Source organism: Myotis myotis, unplaced genomic scaffold (genome assembly GCF_014108235.1).
Source record: "Myotis myotis isolate mMyoMyo1 unplaced genomic scaffold, mMyoMyo1.p scaffold_m19_p_14, whole genome shotgun sequence".
In the NCBI taxonomy this organism is placed as follows: domain Eukaryota; kingdom Metazoa; phylum Chordata; class Mammalia; order Chiroptera; family Vespertilionidae; genus Myotis; species Myotis myotis.
The window spans coordinates 12,848,233-12,868,051 of NW_023416318.1; the positions used below are offsets into that span (position 1 = coordinate 12,848,233).

The following is a 19,819-nucleotide window of genomic DNA, read 5'->3' on the forward strand; positions in this document are numbered from 1 at the left end:
CACCCATTTTTAATTGGGGGCTTCTCAGCCTTTCACCCTCCTCCCCAGGTCACGCAGGCTCTCTCTCCAGCAACTCCCCTTCCCTTCCTGTCTGGGGAGCACACCGGACTCTTCCCTAGCCTCTCTTAGGCAGAGCTGGTGAGCGTCAGACGAATCTTTTGTGGCCTGGAGCCCATCCTCCACCCAAGAAATGTATCAAGATATTTCCTAACAAAGATAAATATCTTCCAAAGAGAAATTCTGCTGCCAGCTGCTAAAAGACACGGATGTGGCGAGGCTTTCTTGTCTGTTTTTAAAGTGGAGAGGATAATTTAGCGAACCTCCTGTACCCAGCTTGAACCATTAGCAGTGCTTTGCCAATCTTGTTTGCACATAAGAGAAACTCTTCACCTCAATTACTTTTCATTTGGGGGCTTTTAAAATACAAATACAAATGCTCCTATCAGAACAAGACATAGAACACAGGCTTGACAACCTGTTCTTTCCCAGCGCTAGGAAGCCAGGGAGAGGGATGGAGCGGAGCCGGCGGGGGCTGAGGGTGGCGCGGTTGGCTCAGGTGTATGGAACCTTCAGGATGGGGGGCGGAGCGGGGGGGAAGAGGGGTGCATGGGCGTGATGCGGCGGGCAGGGGTCCCAGGACGGGGCCGCGAACGGGGCTAGAATGCAGTGTCGGACGTGGTGTCCTGCGGCGCCGCCTCGCGGGAGTAGAACTCATCGACCACGCTCTGCGGAATGCGCTTCAGCATCTCCTTGGGGAAGATGCGCAACAGCTTCCAGCCCAGGTCCAGCGACTCGAACACCGAGCGGTTCTCATAGGGGCCTAGGGGCAGAGCACGAGTGTCAGTGTGTGTGTGTGTGTGTGTGTGTGTGTGTGTGTGTGTGTGGTGTGTGATGTGTGTGCGTGATGTGTGATGTGTGTCGTGTGTGTGGTGTGTGTCATGTGTGTGTAGTGTGTGTGATGTGTGTGGTGTGTGTGTGGTGTGTGTGTGATGTGTGTGTGGTGTGTGTGTGTGTGGTGTGTGTGTGTGATGTGTGTGTCGTGTGTGTGTGGTGTGTGGTGTGTGGTGTGTGTGTGTGTGTGTGTGTGTGTGTGTGTGTCTCGGGGTAATGGGGTTACTGCCTGAGCGCCCCAAGCGCCTCACCCTGGTTGATGAAATTCTTTTCGAACTTCTGCAGGAATTCCAGGTAGAGCAGATCCTCGGAAGTGAGCGCCTCTTCCCCCACCACGGCCTTCATGGCCTGCACATCCTTGCCGATGGCGTAGCAGGCATACTGGGGAGGGCAGAGGGGGCATGGTCACCGTAGGCTCATCCCCTGAGCCCTAGGGCCTCCAATGAGGGGTTTTGCCAGGAGAAAAGCTCGTGGTCTGGATGGGTCTCAGCCCTTCATCATCTGAAACCAGCCCCCCACTCCCCCCACCCGCCCCACCTCCACCTCCTGGAGCCCCTGGGCCCGCTCCTTCCTACCAGCTGGTTAGAGACATCGCCATGGTCCTTTCTTGTCATGCCCTCACCAATGGCGGACTTCATCAGTCGGGACAGGGAAGGGAGCACGTTGATGGGGGGGTAGATCTGGGGGCGCAGAAGGTGTGGCAGAAGGCAAGGTCCAGACTTTCCCTCCTTCCCACCCTGCTATTCCCCACCCACCCCCGTGGCTGTCAGGGGTCCTCCTTCATCCTACAGAGAAGTGGGTCGCACCGCCCTCCTTCATCTCTCACAAACTCTAGGGCTTGAGTGTGTAGGTGTCGACATGTGAAGGGGGGAGATGACATGATATCAGTTAATGAAAGCCTCACTATTTCAAAACGTTTGATTGTTGGACGAAACCAGGTTGAAGCTTAAGTTAGTAGCTACAAAGAAAGAACCTGCCCAGCAAAGAGGAAAAAGTCCTAGGGGTTGTTGCCTTGAACACCTTTGCTAACCCACTGGCACATTATTTACCACCTACTCATGCCGGTTACCCATTGTTTTCTGTTCCAAAAAGAGAAGAGAGGGGGTATTTCTTTAGTATCTACTATCTGCTAGGTGCTTTCTGTTTGCCAACGTATTTTATCTTCCAAAATGCAACTGTGTGATGAGTATTATTATTCCCATCTTAGAGAAGAGGAGACCTGGATCAGCGAGGTGAAATCATTTTCTCAGGTTCCCGGAGCCACGTAGGCTGGAGTCTACCCAGACCTGCCTCCTGTCCCTGAACCAGTCTTCCTGGGGGTCACCTGTGTGGGGTTAGCCTTGCCTGGCTTCTTCTCATTTACAGAGACACGAGGCACAGGACGGGGTGGAGAGAGCAGAAGGCGGCCGGGGAGGGGACAGTACCTGTCTGTTATGAAGCTGTCTGTCCACGTAGATCTGCCCCTCTGTGATGAAGCCGGTCAGGTCTGGGATCGGGTGGGTGATATCTACGAGGAAATTCACTGGCCTCAGTGTAGATGGGGACCAGGTCTCCATCCACCCAGGGCCACCTGGGTCCTTTCCCATCGTGGGAGTGAAGGAGTAGATGGGGGCAAGGAGAGGACAGTGTCTACCCTATGGAGGAACAGAACGACTGCACATCTGGGCAAGGAAGCACGGGCCCTTGAAGTGTGGGGTGGGCAGGGAGGGCAGGGGCTGCGGAGAGCAGTGGGCCGAGGGGAGGCTCACCGTCATTGGGCATGGTGAGGATGGGGATCTGAGTGATGGATCCGCCCCGGCCCGACACACGGCCCGCCCGCTCGTAGATGGTGGCCAGGTCTGTGTACATGTATCCGGGAAAGCCCCGGCGCCCCGGCACCTCCTCTCTGGCAGCTGAGACCTGCGACATCCATGGGCATGGGGATAAGAAGGGGGTGAGAGGCTGAGACAAGGAATGGTGACTGGAGGCTCAGTGACTATGGGAGATGGACTGGGGGCCGGCCTGGGTGGGCGAGCTCCGGGGTGCAGGGGCTGGGATGAACCTGATCCCCCTCACCAGCCACCTCACCTCCCGCAAGGCCTCGGCGTAGGAGCTCATGTCAGTGAGTATGACCAGCACGTGCTTCTCGCACTGGTAGGCGAGGAATTCAGCAGCGGTCAGTGCCAGGCGAGGGGTGATGATCCTCTCGATGCTGGAGACACGGTCAGGGTTGGAGTGCCTGTGCTCTGTGGAGCTCCAGTACCGAGTGGGGAGGGCACTGGGACACGACCAGCCCCTCTCCCAGCCCCCAGGTCAGGGCTGTCCCTCTACCGGGTCCCACACTCTCGGCCCGTGGTCCAAGGTGGGAAAGAAACAGAAGCTGGTTTAGCTCTGCTTTAGCTCCCTCTTCCCCTGGGGCATCTGCCCTGGGGTCAGCTGGAGCCCTGTCACTGCGTCCTCAGGATCCTTTCCTCACTGGTCCCCCACTGTTCCCGAGCACTTAGTGTGACCGAGCACTTAGTGTGACTGATGGGCCCTGGCCACCCCTTTCCACTCAGCATTCCTGAGTCCCCGGGGTGGGCGGGCTGGGTGCCTGTGGGTCTCTCCTTTGGTGATGTCATCCCGGCCTGCAGAAGTCTGTCACTGGGTTTTGGGGGAATGCTCAATACCCAGGGCGGTTCATTAGAATTGTTTTTTTTTCCACCCACTTGACCCTCACTTTAAACTCACATTTTCTAAACTGTAAAATAGCAGGTTTTTCTAAACAAATGGTTTAGGGCAACATCTCATTAGTGCTGACTTTTTGGAAGGACGAGGAGCCCTGACTTGGGACGGAGGTTGATGGCAGGTTGTGGGAGGAGCAGAGGGGCTGCAGGCAGCAGGCAGGGTGCTAGTCCCGCTCCCTCTGTCTCTTCCCGAGTGATTCCTACCCCTTACCAGCCTCAGGTTCCCCCTCTGCACAACAAGGGGTGGTTCTCCCAGCCCTGGCCCCTGGCTGTAGCTCTGGGGAACCCCTGAGCCCCTGGACTCTGGGTCCTGGAAGGGGACAAGGCCTGCTGCCTCCAGGCAGGCGGCACCAGGAGAGGACTCACGTGGGGTCGTTGGCCAAGTTCAGGAAGAGGCAGACGTTCCCCATGGTCCCATTCTGCTCGAAGTCGGACTTGAAGAACCTCGCTGTCTCCATGTTCACCTGGACACACAACAGGGAGGGCTGGGGCGGGCCCTGTGGCCTGGGGGCAGGGCCCAGGCCCCTCCTATCTCTTCTCCGTGAAGCCTATGGACTGACTGTCTAACCGTCACTGGGGTGGCCCTGGGGTTGAGGGGGCAGAGCTGGTTCGCTGCCCAGTCCTGGGTAGAGTCTCATCAGACCCCAGAGTGTTGGACTTCTCCAGGGTGAGCTCTGCTCAGGACCATCCCGCCTTCCTTGGCTAGCTGCTCCCCATTAACTTCCTGCCCACCCCCCACCCCCGGGCCTTTGTATCTGCCTCCCAAAGCTGTCTTGTCTCCCCAAATTCCCTTGTGAACTCATCTTATAGCCGCCATGGCCTTTGGGGTGCCCTGAGGGACACGTGGCCCTAGTCACCGAGCCCACCGCACCCCTTCAGTCACGCTCTTGCCTCTCCCACCTACAGGCCCAGACGCTGACGGCTTCTCTCGGAGAAGGAGTGTGCCTCCGCCATCAGATCAGGCCACGCCAGGGGCCCGGGGAGACTAGGCTGCCCACCCACAGCTTCCAGAGCTTGCCACCTGCCAGCCCCTCTTACCCCCATGGCTGCAAAGACGATGGCAAAGTTGTCGTCGTGATAATCCATCACGGCCTTGGATTTCTTCACTAGCCCCGCCTGGCGGCAGATCTGGGCAGCGATCTGGGGTGGGGGGGTTAGGAGGACGGATGTCAGAGCCCTCCGCCCAGATTGCCATTGAGGAGGATGGACAGTCCCCAGTCTGTCCTCCTGCCAGGACTTCAGTGGGAGGGACCCACAGAGACGAAAGGCTACCCCAGGCCCTACAGCTTTTCCCACGGGAGACACTGCCCTGCTCTGCGGCTGCTAAAGGGCTGAGGGCGCCTGTCAGGAGGAGCAGGCGGAATGCCAGTGCCGAAGAGCAAGGGCCCCAGCCTGGGTGGGGGCAGCCTGGCCTTCAGACCCCTGCGCCTCCCCCACCAGCCCCCCACCAGCCTGCTGGGATTTATCTGGGCACAGAGCTGCCCCGGCCGCGGGGTGAGGGGCCAGCAGCCACACAGACCAGACGGGTGTGTAAGGTGGAGGACAGGGGTGCTGTGCCCTCTGGCAGCTCAGACAGTTCGAGGGTGAGCTGGGGCACAGCCAGGAGTGTCAGGTGAGGTGGTCAGGGGAGGAGCATCTGGAGCCCTGTCACCCCAGCTGCCACTCTCGGTGGCAGAGGCGAGGCAAGAACCTGCACCGGGGGGCTTGCGGTGGCCATGGGGCTGGCATGAGAGAGGCTCACTCGGTGCACAGAGTAAAGCCCATGACAAGGCCCCGTGGGTAGAGCTGACCGCTGAGCAGGGCTGTCACCACGGGGCTACCCAGGGGCTCTCTCATGAGCCAGGGAGCGCCCCACTCACTTGGGCAGAGGTTTGGAGACCTGCTTGGGCACGACGAGGAGTCCTGTGCAGACCTGAGTTGCCAGAGGACAACTGCCAGTTTGGATGCCGAGGACCCCAGATCAGCTGACCCCTGCCTGCTCAGCCCACCTGCTGTCGCCCGCCTCTGCCCTGTCCCTTGTCCTTGGTGGTGCCCGGGGGCTCCCACGGGCCTTACCTCATTGTGGGGGAGCCCAGCTGCTGAGAAGATGGGAATCTTCTGGCCACGGGCAATGCTGTTCATGACGTCGATGGGAGAGATGCCCGTCTGGATCATCTCCTCAGGGTAGATGCGGTCGTAGGGGTTGATGGGCTGGCCTGGGAGACGGCAACCATGGACCATGCTCAATGGTTCAAGTCCTCCCTCGCCCTCCCCAGCCCTCCACCTCCAGAGCAGCACTGTGGGCAGAATTCCCTGCTACGATGGAAATGGGCTCTACGGCACCCCCCCATCGGGTAGCTACTGAGCACCTGAAATGTGGTTTTGTTTTTCTTTTACTGAATGAATTCGTTTAAGTAGCCCCATGCCCAGTGCCCCCTTTGGACAGTGCTGCCCTGGGGCCCTGGAAGCCTCAGGGGGCGGGAGCTCAGGCCGAGGGCCCCGTGGTCAGAGCCAGGCCCTCCTCCGGACGTACAGGTGCTGTGCAGGGTTAGGGCGACCCAAGGGCGGGCTCAGAGACCTCCTGTTTGAGTGGGTGTGTGTTCTGTGCTCTGCCTCCCACTTGCTGAGTGGCCTTGAGCCAGCCAAGAGGTCCTCCCTCATATCCTCAGCAAACTGATGCGATAGGGCTGGAGGGCTCAAGATGGCCTCCCTTGGAATGGGGGAGAGCCTGGGGGGGCTGAGTCTGCTTGTGCAGCCGCCCCAGCCAGCTCTCAGGGGCGGGACAGGGAACCGAAAGGCAGGGGAGTGGTCTTGGGGCACCTGTGGAACCTGCACAGCAATGAGGCATCTACGGACTGGACATGGAGTGCTGACGGCAGTACTCAGGCTGTGTGGCCCTGGGGGGACAGAGGGCCCTTGCTGCTCTCCTATCACACATGATTGGCCATTAGTCTGATCAGCCCTGGAGATGAGCCCTGGCCTGTGTTTGGTGCAGAACGTTCAAGGACGAGCTGGCAGAGGTGATGACTGGGGGTGGGGAAGGGGGTTGAGGGCTGGATCCCAAAAGCCCTGTAGAACTTCCGGTCACTCACCATTGATATCGAGGAAGTCCTCCGCCATGACCATCGGTCCCTTGTCAATGGGTTTGCCAGAACCATTGAAAATCCGACCTGGGGGTAGGCAGGGGGTATTGGAGAATGCTCAGGGCCAGCTCTAGGTCTCGCACTGCTGCCCACCTCCCACACCACCACCAGCTCCCACCTGCCCCCCACATGCCAAGCACTCTGTCTCCTTCCCCCTCAACCCTCGGTTACCCCCAGAGAGCTGGCTACAGTGACTGTCCCTTGGGAGTCTTCCTTTTTTTCCTGGAAACCTTTATAGGCAAGGTCTTGGCCCAGAACAACCACTCTAATGGGGTGATTTTGGGGGCTGGGGAGAGGAGAGGGCCAGGTAGAGCAGATCTTGGGAGAAAATCAGGGGCTGTGCAGTCCACTTCAGGCTGACCCACATAGAAGGCTACCTACGATGCCTCTAGTTTATTGAGGCTGCCTTCCTCATTCACGGAACACCTGCTGTAATCAGGCCCTGAGCTGGGGGCGAGGGTCAAAGAGAGAAGAAGACATGACCCCTGACCTCAGAGAGCTCACAGGTGAGGCAGACGTGTACACAGGCAGTGACAATGCCGTGTGCTAAATGCTTGGTGGAGATGCTGTATGGCAGGACAGACGAGCATACCCACCTCTGTCCCACCCCCACCCCCACCCCCACCCCCACCCCCACCCCCACCCCTCACCCAGCATGTCCTCTGACACCGGAGACCGTAGGATGTCCCCTGTGAATTCGCAGGTGGTCTTCCGAGCATCAATCCCGGAGGTCCCTTCAAACACCTATGGGACAAGAAAGAGGTTAGTGACTCTAATAAGAGGCTTGCTAGAGAGAAGGGCCTCCATTCTCCCATGTATGCCCAGCTCTGAGCAAGGCACTCTCAGGAAAATGGGGCATTCCCTGCCTTTGGAGCTTATCAGATGATGTGGGGCCTTTGTGAGTTTATTCATTTATTCACCCAGCCAGCATCTCATTGGCACCACTTACCTGAACAATTGCCTTGCTCCCGGACACCTCAAGCACCTGCCCACTCCTCTGAGTCCCATCTGGGAGGGTGAAGTTGACGATCTCAGCATACTGGGCGAACTGGAAGGAAGGGAGAGCAGCCCAGAACAACACTGAGACCAGAGGTCAAGTCCCGGTCCCCTCCCAGTCCTCCTCGATCAAGTCCCAAGCTTCTATCCCCCCTGCTGTGCTCAGACACGGTTGGAAACACACGTGAGGGACCGAAAGTGGCAAGTTTGCATTCTTTTCTGCAGGCAGTATACCTGAATGGGTAGAAGCACCAACTTTAGAGTTGGAAGACTAGTTCGAATGGAAGCTCTGATGCTCAGGAGCTGTGTCGCCTTGGGGAGTTATATAATCTCTCTGAGCCTTAGTTTCTCATCTTTAAAATGGGGATAATAATAATAATAATAGCTACTTCACAGGGCTGCGATGGGGAGAAAGAGAGATAACATATGTAAAGCCGTTAATTGGCCCTCAGCACCTCATAACAGCTCGATGCAATTTAGTAGCGATGGTGGCTGTTTAGGTCTTTTGGATGGTCCAGTTGCCCCTGGAGACTAATGAACACACCGTGCACACTCCAGGACCCAGGTTCCCGATCTTTACCCGTGTCTAGAGGAAGCTATGAGCTGGGCCAGGGAAGCTGGGCTGGGCCCCTCCACACTGATGCTGGTCCTCAGCTCTCATCTGCACCAGGAGAGCTAAGTCCTGTACCCACACTTTCTTCCCCAGGGAAATGCTGGAGAGAACGCACAGCATTGTCTGGGCTCCCTCACCTGGCTTCCCAGATGCTCATTTACTTCAGGGAGCGAGTTATCATCTTAAGCCAATAAAAATAAATGGTAGAAAGACAACACCCCTCTCTACAAAGTTTCTAATATTCTGGAAAATCAAAGTACTTCTCTAAATACTCCTTGGACATTAGAGGAAATAAAACAAATGACAGGTGAAATGGAAAAGACTAAAAAGGCATCGCTTTGTGTCATGACCCATAGGACACATCAAGCTGCACCGTGTTTCTGATCATCCTCAGAGGAAGATAGAAATCAGTAACAAGACAGACAAACTTCATACTTTGGGGGACTTAAAGGCATTCTAAATATAGAAGAATTAGAAAACATTTAGTACTAAACAATAATGAAAACCCATATATATCAACATAAGTGATGCTTGTAAAGATTTATGCTTATAATAAAAAATTTTAGAAGCAAACATGAAAATAAACACGAAGTAAAAATAATAAAAACAAAGTTGGGATTATTCTAGGAATTCAAAATTAGTCTAATTTTAGAAAGTCTATTCATGCAATTTCTTTATTAGTGGATTAAAAGCTTTTAAAAACTTGTGGTCATCTCAAATATTTTTTTGTTAAAGTTAAAAAACCTCAAACCTATCCATGATTAAAAACAAAAGGCAAGAACAGGGGTTGGGAGGTCAAATATATGGTGATGAAAGGAAACTAGACTTTGGGTTGTGAACACATAATACAATATACTAATGATGCATCATAGAATTGTACACCTGAAATTTATATAATGTATTAACCAATGTTGCCCCAATAAAAATTTTTAAATATAAGAACAAAACTACTCTATAAAAACAGAGAATAGCCATAACTGGTTTGGCTCAGTGGCTAGAGCATCGGCCTGCAGACTGAAAGGTCCTAGGTTCGATTCCCGTCAAGGGCATGTACCTTGGTTGTGGGCACATCCCCAGTAGGAGGTGTGCAGGAGGCAGCTGATCGATGTTTCTCTCCCATTGATGTTTCCAACTCTCTATCCCTCTCCCTTCCTTTCTGTAAAAAATCAATAATGTATATATATATATTTTAAAAAACCAGAGAATAAAAGGGAAATTCCTTAACCCCCAAAAGTATCCCCCAAAACCAACCGAAAATATTATACTCAATGGTATAACGTATAGACATCCATTAAAATTGGGAGCAAGACAACAGCGCCTGCCGCCATCATTCTGTCCAGTGTGCACTGGAGGAACTGGACAGAGTAATAAGATAAACAGAAAATAAAGATTAGAAGGAAACAAAACGGCAAAAGGAAAACCCCAAGTCCTAAACCGATAAAGAGCATAGCCCTCCAAACACTGTAGACCAATTTCTTATATAGATGCAGAAATGATAAATTGTTACTCAGTAAATCAATCAGTGTATTAAATAAATTACAAGTAAGGTTCATTCCAAGAATGCAAGCCTAGGTCAATCAACATTAGGGAATTTGCCAACAATTGACAACATAATAATAATAATAATAGTAATAATAATTATAATAATGAGTTTGTCAACATAAGTGAGAAGAAAAACTCCATAGGCTTAGGTAAATAGAAATTTAAAAGGTGTTTGACAAAGTTCGGCAGCTGTTTCTAATGCAATTTTATGTAAAACAGGAGCGGAAGGCAACTCTTTGAACACGAGACTGTTTACCCAAACCAACATCAACATCCTGGTAAACGGTGAAATGCGAAACCCATTTTCATTTCCAATAAAATCAGTAATACAGAGCCGCCTGTATCACTGTTGTTACTTAATTTTTTTTGGGGGGGGGAGGGGAGAGAAACAATCAAACCAAATCAAACCAAACAAAAAGAAAAAGAAAAAAGTATGCCGAAACCATAAATGGAGAATGTTCTATTTTTTCTAAGTGGCCAGAGGAGGAGACTCTATTCTTCAAAAATGTCAGTCTCTCTGGAAATGTTCCAGATTACAGGAGACGAAACAAACATAACGCCAATAGCAAGAGACACAAGCTCCCTGACTTGCACATGATGCTATGTACTGCTAGTAGCTAGCAAAACCCAAGAGGCTGTAGTCCAAACAAAAACAAAACGACAACCCCCCGGATCCATAAGAGAATTTGGCTATATACAAAATAAACATACAAAAATTAAACTCCTTTTCTTCCTTTTCTAGCAACAAGCAGAAGAGGAAACAAAAAAAAAAAAGCATTCTATCCACAATAGGGCCAAAACTCATAAAATATTGGATATAAATGTAACAAGAAAGATATAAGAAAAATGATAAAACCTTATAGGACATAAAACAAACCCTGAATAAATGGAGACATGAAAAAGTGCACATAACTGCTCCCCCACACGGCCTCCAGGGCGTCCCCAACATTAGAGGGTCAAACAGTAACGTCCACTGAATGTGGAATCTGTTTTCCAGAAATGAGTGGGTCTGATTTCTTTATAGTTGGCTCAGGTTTTTTTGTTTTGTTTTGTTTTTTAAAAAAATATTTTTATTGATTTCAGAGAGGAAGAGAGAGAGAGAGAGAGAGAGAGAGAGAGAGAGAGAGAGAGAGAGAGAGAGAGAAACATGCCTCTATTTGCCAATATATAGCAGGATGTTCACATGGGTTATTTCAATAGGTTGGGGGCAGATAGTTAAAGTTTATGTGTCTTTTCTTTGTTTCACTAGATCCAAGGAGCATTTTTTAAAAATCAAAAAGTAATAAAAATTTGGAACATGTTCAAATGGTTATTGACCATCATTACTATCATTTTATCCCCTGCTCCTCACAAATTAGTGACCTTAATGGCCAGGGAGGCGGGACGGACGGCTCAATTTGCCAACCGGGTGTGACCAGCGCGGGGTCCACTCCCCCGGGGCACCCCTGCTGCGGTTGAACCTGAGGCGGGAGGGTATGCAGCCCTGATAGTCACCGGGGGAAGCTCTGGCTTGGGTCCCTCCTCGACCTGTGAAGAAGATGCCTGGAAGGCGACCTGATTGTCCCCCCAACCACCTCTCAGACCCTTTGCAGTGGGGGTTTTGGGGGAGGGGGCTAGGCCGGAGAGGGGTGCTCGGAGGTCCGCTGGGCTGCTAACTCCCAGCCGTCTTTGGCTTCTCAGCCACAAGAGGGAGCCCGAGAGCAAGGGCTGTGTGGCCTGGGCCGCCAGTGAATGAGTCCTGGCTCTGTTCCCTCTGCTGCTCTCTGCGCCCGCCGCCGGCCTCTCTGCGGAGCTGGAGGTGGGCTGCTCACCTCCGGAGGAAAACTACTGGACGGACACAGGCCAGAGTGGGCCCCAAGGAAATCAGACAACGCGCCCAACAGAAACCAGGCAGCAGGGTGATAAAAAGCCATCCTTTTCATGTGGGTTTCTGTGGGTGAGGGCTGGGGGTGGGGGTGGGGGCGGGAGTGGCGGGGGGGGGAGGAGAGTGAAGACGGAGGGGCACAATGTGTGTCCCTGAAAGATGAAATCTGAGAAGAGGAACTTCAAATAGCAGAGAGACCACAGTCACACAGGAGGAAGAACTGTCAGAACCAGCACACCCAGGCACGGAGGGTGCGGCCTGGACTCCTTCAGGAAGAGAATGCCAGGCTGTGGGCGTTCCTGTGTTGGGTTTCATTTGTAGGGAGTGGTGGTCATAGCCACTGAGTCCGGAGCAGAATTCCATTGAGCAACAGCGAGCGTTTAACGGGAGGAGCACCCGTTTCCCAGTCACCTACTGAGCAAGCCTGATCCTCTCAACTCCCACTGTGGGTTGCTAAGAGCATTGCAGGGAGTGGGGATGGTACAGGACAACCCGTCCCCTCTGCTGGGGGTTCAACTGAGTCCTCAACCAGCCCCCTCAAGCACAGGGCAGCTGCTGTACACACCCGGAGGACCAGGAAGTTCTTAGGAAGACCGGCAGGAACCTGCACCTCGGAAAATCAGATGAAACGGTGGGAACTACCCAGAAATTCCACAGGGACATGAACACATACCTTCAAACGTTTGCATACAAGTTCAAGGCCCCTATTCCCTGGGCTAAGAACCTCTGATCTACACAAAATTCTTCCCCCAGTATTTTTCTATCTGAGGATGGGAGCAGGAAGTTAATTGCCTGTGTGGTTCAATGCGGGCGGGAGGTGGCGCTGTAGAGGAGGAATTGTGGCATTTTGCCCAAGCAACTCTAGAACAGGGAAAGGGGTGTGAGACAGTGAAGAGGGGTGCATAAAGGTGCCTTCTGAACTTACAAAACTAACACTACCGACCCCTCTCCTTCCCCTCGCAAGCCCAGGGGCCATCACTCAGTTGTCCTGTTCTTTAAGAGTTCCAGATGTATGCGATCGTCATAGAACCGTAGGTCTGGGGAGCTAACTCCAGTTTCCTAGTCCGGCCCACTTTACGGTTGAGGAAATGGGTGTCTGCCTCGGTACTGACTCTTCATGTGGCAGCGGGTCCTACAGGCTGACAGGTATCGCAGGGAGTGTGGTGGAGGTGGGCGAGGGCCAGGAGATGGCACCGATGTTTAATCAGGCATATGAGCGCATCTGCCTTCCAGCCAGAGCTATTGCTGGCTGTTCTCAAGGAGACCAGGAATTACACATTTACCTGATTTGATCCTCACAGCAGCACTATCATCACTTGATAGATGAGGAAACTGGGATTTACAATCCTAGTTCTGTCCATTGGGAGTGGAGCCCAATATTCTGTATTTCTAACAAGTTTGCAGTTGGTGCTGATGCTGCTGGTCTAGAACTGACAGGTGGCTAGCAGAAGGGTGAGATGGAGCTGGGATTAAAAGTCAAGAAGCCTGAGTCAGACTGTCTGGCCCCAGTGCACACACACATAACTGCTCCCCCACACGGCCTCCAGGGCGTCCCCAACATTAGTGGGTCAAACAGTAATGCCCACTGAATGTGGAATCTGTTTTCCAGAAATGAGTGGGTCTGATTTCTTTAGTATAGTTGGGTCAGGTTTTTTTTTGTTTTGTTTTGAATATTTTTGTTGATTTCAGAGAGGGAGAGAGAGAGATAGAAACATCAGTGATGAGAGAGAATCACTGATCAGCTGCCTCCTGCACACCCCCTACTGGGGATCAAGCCCACAATCCGGGCATGTACCCTTGACTGGAATTGAACCTGGCACTCTTCAGTCTGTAGGCCGACACTATCTACTGAGCCAAACCAGCTAGGGCTGGCTCAGGTTTTGACAGGTCCATATTTAGTCATGCTAAAACTTATTTATTCATTCATCTCATTCACTTACTCACCCATCCTTTGAACATGCTGAGTTCCTACGATGGGCAGTGAGGGGCTCTGGGAGCTCAGGATTAATAAAACACCATCCATGCCCAACAGGAGGGCACAGTGGGGGGAAGTGGACAGGGAGGTAACATGTTGCCAGGTGGTGGCCAAATGCCCCCAGTGGATGGGACACTGACAATGAGGCGGTACACAGAGCTGAGGAAGTTACATGTGGCTGTTCTAATGCTGAAGAAAGAGGTGCAATAGCCTGGATTCCCCAGCTCGTTGGTGATAGAAGCAGGTCCCCCAAGGCCTACAGTGGCCCCCACTGGAAAGGCAAGAAGGGGAAACTTCAGGTGGCTGGGAGAGAGCTGGGGAGGAATATGTGTGCGTGAGTGGCAGGGGGGCATCTAGGAGCAGGGCAATTTAGAAGAAATTCTGCAAATCCTGCCCAGGGGTCAGGGACTCCCAGGATTTGGCCTTGGTGCCTGGGAAGAGGCAAAGTCTTACCTTGACCTGGTCCAGCACCACCAGGGGCCCATTGACGCTGCACACGGTCCTGTAGGCTGGGGGAGGAGTAGTGGGGGAGGGTGTCACATCCAGACACACAGACACACACAGACACACACAGACACACACAGACACACACAGACACACACAGACACACAGACACACACAGACACACAGACACACACAGACACACAGACACACACAGACACACACAAACACACACAGACACACACACAGACACACACATAGACACACACAGACACACACAGAGACACAGACACACACAGAGACACAGACACACACAGAGACACAGACACACATACACATAGACACACACATAGACACAGACACACACAGAGACACAGACACACACACAGACACACACAGACACACACAAACACACACAGACACACATACATAGACACACACACACACACAGAGACACACACAGAGACACAGACACACAAACACACACAGAGACACAGTCACAGACACACACACACACAGACACACACACAGGCATCTTTGGCCTTCCCTTCCCTCCCGCTAAGCACAGCCCATCCCCTCCCTGGCCTGGGTCATCAGGGTCATTAGCTGTGACAGAGCCAGCCACCATTGCTGTAAGGGTCATGCCCCTGCCTGCAGGGCTCCACCGCCTTGGACACCTGCAGGAGCTGGGGGAGGGCCGGGGCCAGGGCAGAGGCCCCTCGGAGTCCTCCCCTCCCAGCCACACAGAGGCCTTTCTCATCCCTGAGGCTGCTTCCCCTCTGGCCTCGGCCCCTCCTCACCCACTCCCTCCTCTCTGACTCAGTGTTTTCCAAAAGCTCCCAGCCCCCAGCCGTGGCCGATGGCCCTCCCCTGCCCTCACCAGGACCACACTCCTCTCCATCACCCCAGGCTGACTGAACCCCGTGTGTGGAGGGGGTGCAGGCATCCGTGAGAAAAACCAGCCAGCACCCTGCTCTGCCACGAGGCCCTGCCAGGGAGGCTCCCGGAAGCCCCAGGTCCGCCAGGTGCCCGCAGGGGAGGAGAGACAGCGACAAGGAAGGAGGAAGCGGCCCAACAGTGGCTGCAGAGACCCACACAGCGGGAAATGAGCTCCGCTTGCAGAGAGCGGTTGGGTTTCACATCAGAAGACATGTCCTCGCGGCTGTTGGGGCCCCAGTGGGAGCAGCCATGCTGGGCAGTCAGGGAGCCTCCTTTGGCTCCTCGGGGGGCTGGCTGAGGGCCCTGGGGCCCTCCCTCACCCACACCCCTCGGGTACCAGAGACCTTCACTGGGGTCCTTATAGAGCCCCAACGAGACAGCTGGGCTGAAGGAAGTTGGCAGGCAGGATGGGCAGGGTCTGTGAGGTCGCTGGGTCACTCACAGGCTGGAAGGACAGCCCAGGGGCCAGTGGTCCAAACACCCTTTTAGCAGGCGAGGAGCGCAGGGCCCAGGAGGATGAGGAGCCAGCCGGGTCACACAGCACGCTGGTGGCAGGGGAGCCGCTGGGATCCTCTCTTTGTCCTTCTTCTCAGACCACATTGCCTTATGCTTGTAGGCCAGCCTGGCACCAAGCCACCCCACACCAAGGGAACTAAAGGGCCCGGCTCACGCCCCCTGGTGGTCAGACTCTTTACTTTTGTTGGATATGAGTTACAGTGGGGCCTTGACTTACAAGTGTCCCGACTAACAAGTTTTTTGAGATACCAGCTGTCTCTCGCCGATTTTTTGCATTCAGTTGATAGAGTAATTTGAGTTAACGAGCTCCTTAACGAGCTCGGTCTCGGAACGAATTAAACTCGTAAGTCAAGTCCCCACTGTACTTTCACTGAGAATCGAGTTAGGAAAACCCACTGGGTGAGGGTGTTTTTGCCCAGATAACTGCAAGGCTTTCCTGGGTTTAGACAACTAGGAAACGTAAGAACAGGAGGAGGGCACCACTAGATTAGTCCTTCTTGGGCTTGGGGGTACTGAGGCAGGGTGCTGAACCAGAAGGGGAGCAGGGGGGGTACTGAGGCAGGGTGCTGAACCAGAGGGGCGGGGAGGGGCACTCCCTCCACAGGCCTTCCTGAGCCTTTGCAGCCTCTCCCTCCAGCTGCTGGCCCACCCCCTCTCCATTGTCCTAGCTGACACTTTGGGTTGCACTTTGGGCTGCAGGCTGGGGGAGCCCCTCCCTGACCCTGTCTCCCCACCGCCTTCCCTGTCAAAGACTCAGCAGGGGGCTCTCACAGCCCACTAATTAGGGCGGCCCAGCCACACACCTGCAGAGTCCTGGGAGAGGGCTGCAGCGGCTCCCAGGCGTGAGGCCAGGGTGGGGGCAAGCCCGGGGCAGCAGGTCCCTCACCTCTTCCCTGATCCTGTTGGAGGGATTAGGGAAGGGGGGCAGGGGCTAGAAGCTGAGGGTTCTTAGAATAGCCCAAGACCCTGCTGGTGGAACTCTCAGTGTAACCTCCCTGGCCTTTCAGTGAGGAAACCGAGGCAGCCAGTGGTGTGGCACTCAAGCCCCCGGGCAATCTGACCTGGTTCCAGCCCACCAGCTAGGCCACCAGCCCGGCCATCATCATTTTTGCTCATGCTGTGCCCCCACCCCTTACCCTATCAGCCCGGCAACTTGTGCCCCATACCACCTCCATGCCACCTCCTCCCCTGGGGAACAACTCTAGCTCTGGGGGTGGCAAAGGGGTCCCTTCTTTCCTGGAGTGGATATGTTGGGGTTCACTCCCCATCCCAACTCCACCTCCCCCCTTCTTTCTGGCCCATTCCCTCCCCAGCCACTGAAGTGCCTCAGGCCACCTCCTCCTCCAGGAAGCCTCCTGGATTCACTCCATCCATTGGCCCCGTGAGCCCTGGGGCTGGGAGCCAGCTGCCCTCCTCCTATGCGCCTTCTGTCTCTACACAAAGTTCTCCTGGAAGTGCTTATAGGCCCCGGGTAGAAGGCCAGACTCGGAGGAGGAGTCCGGCTCAGCTTAGGAGGGCAGCAGCTCTGGGTTTTGTACCTACCCATGCCCCTCCCCCCAGGGAGAAACCCCTCGGGCCCTGAGGAGGAAAGGAGGGAATTGGTGAGAGCTGCAGGTGCAGAGCACTTGGGGAACCCTGCCTGCCCTGGGGGTGGGGGCTGTTAAGGCAGGGCTGGGGCTGGCTCCAGGATGTACCCTGTGAGGACACTGGTGTGCCGCAAAGCAAAGGTGATGGCCTTTGTCATTGCAATGACATCGTTGACAGAACTGTGGAGCCTGAAGGGGCTCCCCCTGCACTGCCCCTGGCTCTGGGTCAGCTGTTGTGTGTGAACACACTTGTCCGAGTGGGGGCCACACGGAGCAGCACACTTGCAAACCTGGGGTTGCGGGGAGGTTGCTGCCACCCCTGGATTCCAACCTGGGTCACACTTGACCCAGGTTTGTTGACTATAAACAAGGAACTGGCTGAGAGGCATCTGAGGGGGGCGGTGGGTGGCGGGGGGGGGGGGGGGGGGGAGGGGGGAGTGCAGCCTGCAGGGTTCCTGGGGGGGGGGTGCATTCCAGGGAGAAGGAAAGCAAAGCACGTAGGTCCAGACTCCAGAACCCACAGCCCACTCGGGACCCGGGGACCCCGGCTGCTCTCCTGGGAGGAGGGAGACGGGAGGAGCCTCCCATCACATGGGACTGGATGAGGGTCAGCGGACTCCTCTCAGGTCTCCAGGCCTGGGCTCTGGACCCAAAAGGGGCCCAGTCGCTGCATATTTCTGGGCCTTGGGGACCCCCTCGGCCCTGGGGAGGATCTGGGCCTCCATCCTCTCTGCACCCACACAGGGCAGAGCTGGCAGGACATCTGGATCAACCTTACACCACTCCTCTCAGCAGCTCCTCAGCGGAACGTACTCCACCCTCAGTGCCTGCTGGGGCCTAAGGAGGTGCCTCACACCCCTGGACTCCTCCTGGGGCCTTGGGGCTCCACTCCCAAACGCAGACTGGTCTCCAAGCTGCCTCTCAGGCCACTCCTCCCCGCATCAGATGTGTAACTGGAGAGGAGGGAGGTGGCTGCGCTACACCAGCTTCTCCCCAAACACACCCTCTTAGCAGCCTCTGGCTCTGCTCAGCTGGTGCTGGCCAGGCCGGTTTCCTCCAGTGGGCCGGGCTGCTGAGAATTCTAGATTAAGCCTGGGCAGGGAAAGTGACCTTGGACTAGGAGAGATGGCGGGGCAAAGGGCTCCCTTTGGTCCTCAGGGCCTCACCGGGTTCTCTGCCCCAGACACTTGAACTTGGGCCACTTCTGCAGGACAGGCCCTCAAGCCACTGCAGGGCCACGCCCTCTGAAGCCTGCAAAGATGCACTCGGGCACACACACCTGTACACCTGGATGCCAGGCGCTCCCCCTCCCCCGGCCGTACACACACAGACATGGACAGCACCTGAGCACACCTCCCCGTGTTCACCCCGTGAGCATGCACGCTTGAGCATATACACGCACACGTACACACCCTCACCCTGAGTGTACAAGTTGCACACACAGTGTCTCCCTTTCCCATTTTGTCCAAAATGACATAGATACCCGCATTTCTTCACTCTGATCACACACACACTCAAGCTGTCACACACATTCACACATATCCTCACACGAGTGAAGGTGAGAACACGCAGGCACATGCCATCCCTGGCTATACACACTGACACCCACCCCAGAACGCACACGCGGCATGCACCCATCGATGTGACACACAGTGTCACCTAATTCCCATCGGAGGATGCACACCAGCTCTGCATTGCTACACATCCCCCCCAAGAACACGCGATCACACGTTTCCTCATGCTGGGCCTTGATACATACCCCAAATACACGTGTTCACATACGCACACACTCTCAGGGGCAGGTGGGTGCTCTCTCTATACTTGGGGTCTCCATGCAGTGCCACCTCCTCCAGAGTGATGACGGGGAGCTTCCTGCAATGACTACCCTGCCCTCCCCTCTGGGGTAACCTGGGCTCAGACCCGCATCTCTCCACCTGCAGGGGTGGCTCCTTGCACAGGCAGCTGATGGTATCACTCCACTGGACCGAAAGCCCCCTAGGCCACTCCCCCGACCCTCTGGTCCGCCTCTTTCCCTGAGGCTAAAAGGCAGTGCCTGAGGACCAACAGCCCACCCGGTGCTCACCCACTGGGGGTCATACTCACTGACACGGGGGTGAGTAATGTAGTTTCGGGTGACCGCCTGCATGTGCTGGCGAGCTGCGCCCAGGTCGCAACCACTGCTGGGGAGCCCCCCAGGCCTGCTGTCTACCTCCATGGCCATGGTGAGGTGTGGGGCTGGAGCAGAGTGCTGGAGCCAAGCCGGCTGCTGCAGGTCCAGCACTCCAGGCCCAGCCGGAGCTGGAGAGAGCCAACCAGCCTGCCTGCCCCGTGGCTACCCCTCCCCTCTCTCCTCCCTTCCTCCCCCTAGTCAACTGTAAACAGGGAAACTTGGTTTCCTGGAGCAATTCCAGATCTGGGAGGTGCCCTAGGCCACCTGAAGCAGGAGGATGGGGGGAGGGGGGCACAGGGGTCTGGCTGGCTTCTCTCATTTCTTTAGGTTCCTCCACCCCAACCTGCAGCCAGTGTGAACTCATTTCCTCCCCCTGGCCTGGAACTTCAGGTGCTCTTACAGCCCCACACCCCTCACCACATCTCTTCCTGGTCTCCCCCCTCAATCTTCCTGCACCCC

General features: G+C 55.0%; 1 protein-coding gene across 1 annotated transcript; it reads right to left on the bottom strand.

Annotated features, from left to right (window-relative positions):
* Positions 1 to 385: 385 nt before the first annotated feature.
* ATP6V1B1 (ATPase H+ transporting V1 subunit B1) lies at positions 386 to 19,529 on the bottom strand. The gene is made up of 14 exons (XM_036334191.1): positions 19,294 to 19,529; positions 14,162 to 14,217; positions 7,668 to 7,766; positions 7,369 to 7,462; positions 6,668 to 6,745; positions 5,652 to 5,791; positions 4,635 to 4,736; positions 3,963 to 4,060; positions 2,959 to 3,082; positions 2,640 to 2,790; positions 2,316 to 2,398; positions 1,467 to 1,571; positions 1,143 to 1,272; positions 386 to 820 (listed from the first exon to the last, which is right to left on the bottom strand). Exons 1-14 carry the CDS (start codon positions 19,409 to 19,411, stop codon positions 657 to 659), a joined length of 1,542 nt encoding a protein of 513 aa, XP_036190084.1. The 5' UTR covers positions 19,412 to 19,529; the 3' UTR covers positions 386 to 656.
* Positions 19,530 to 19,819: the final 290 nt, after the last annotated feature.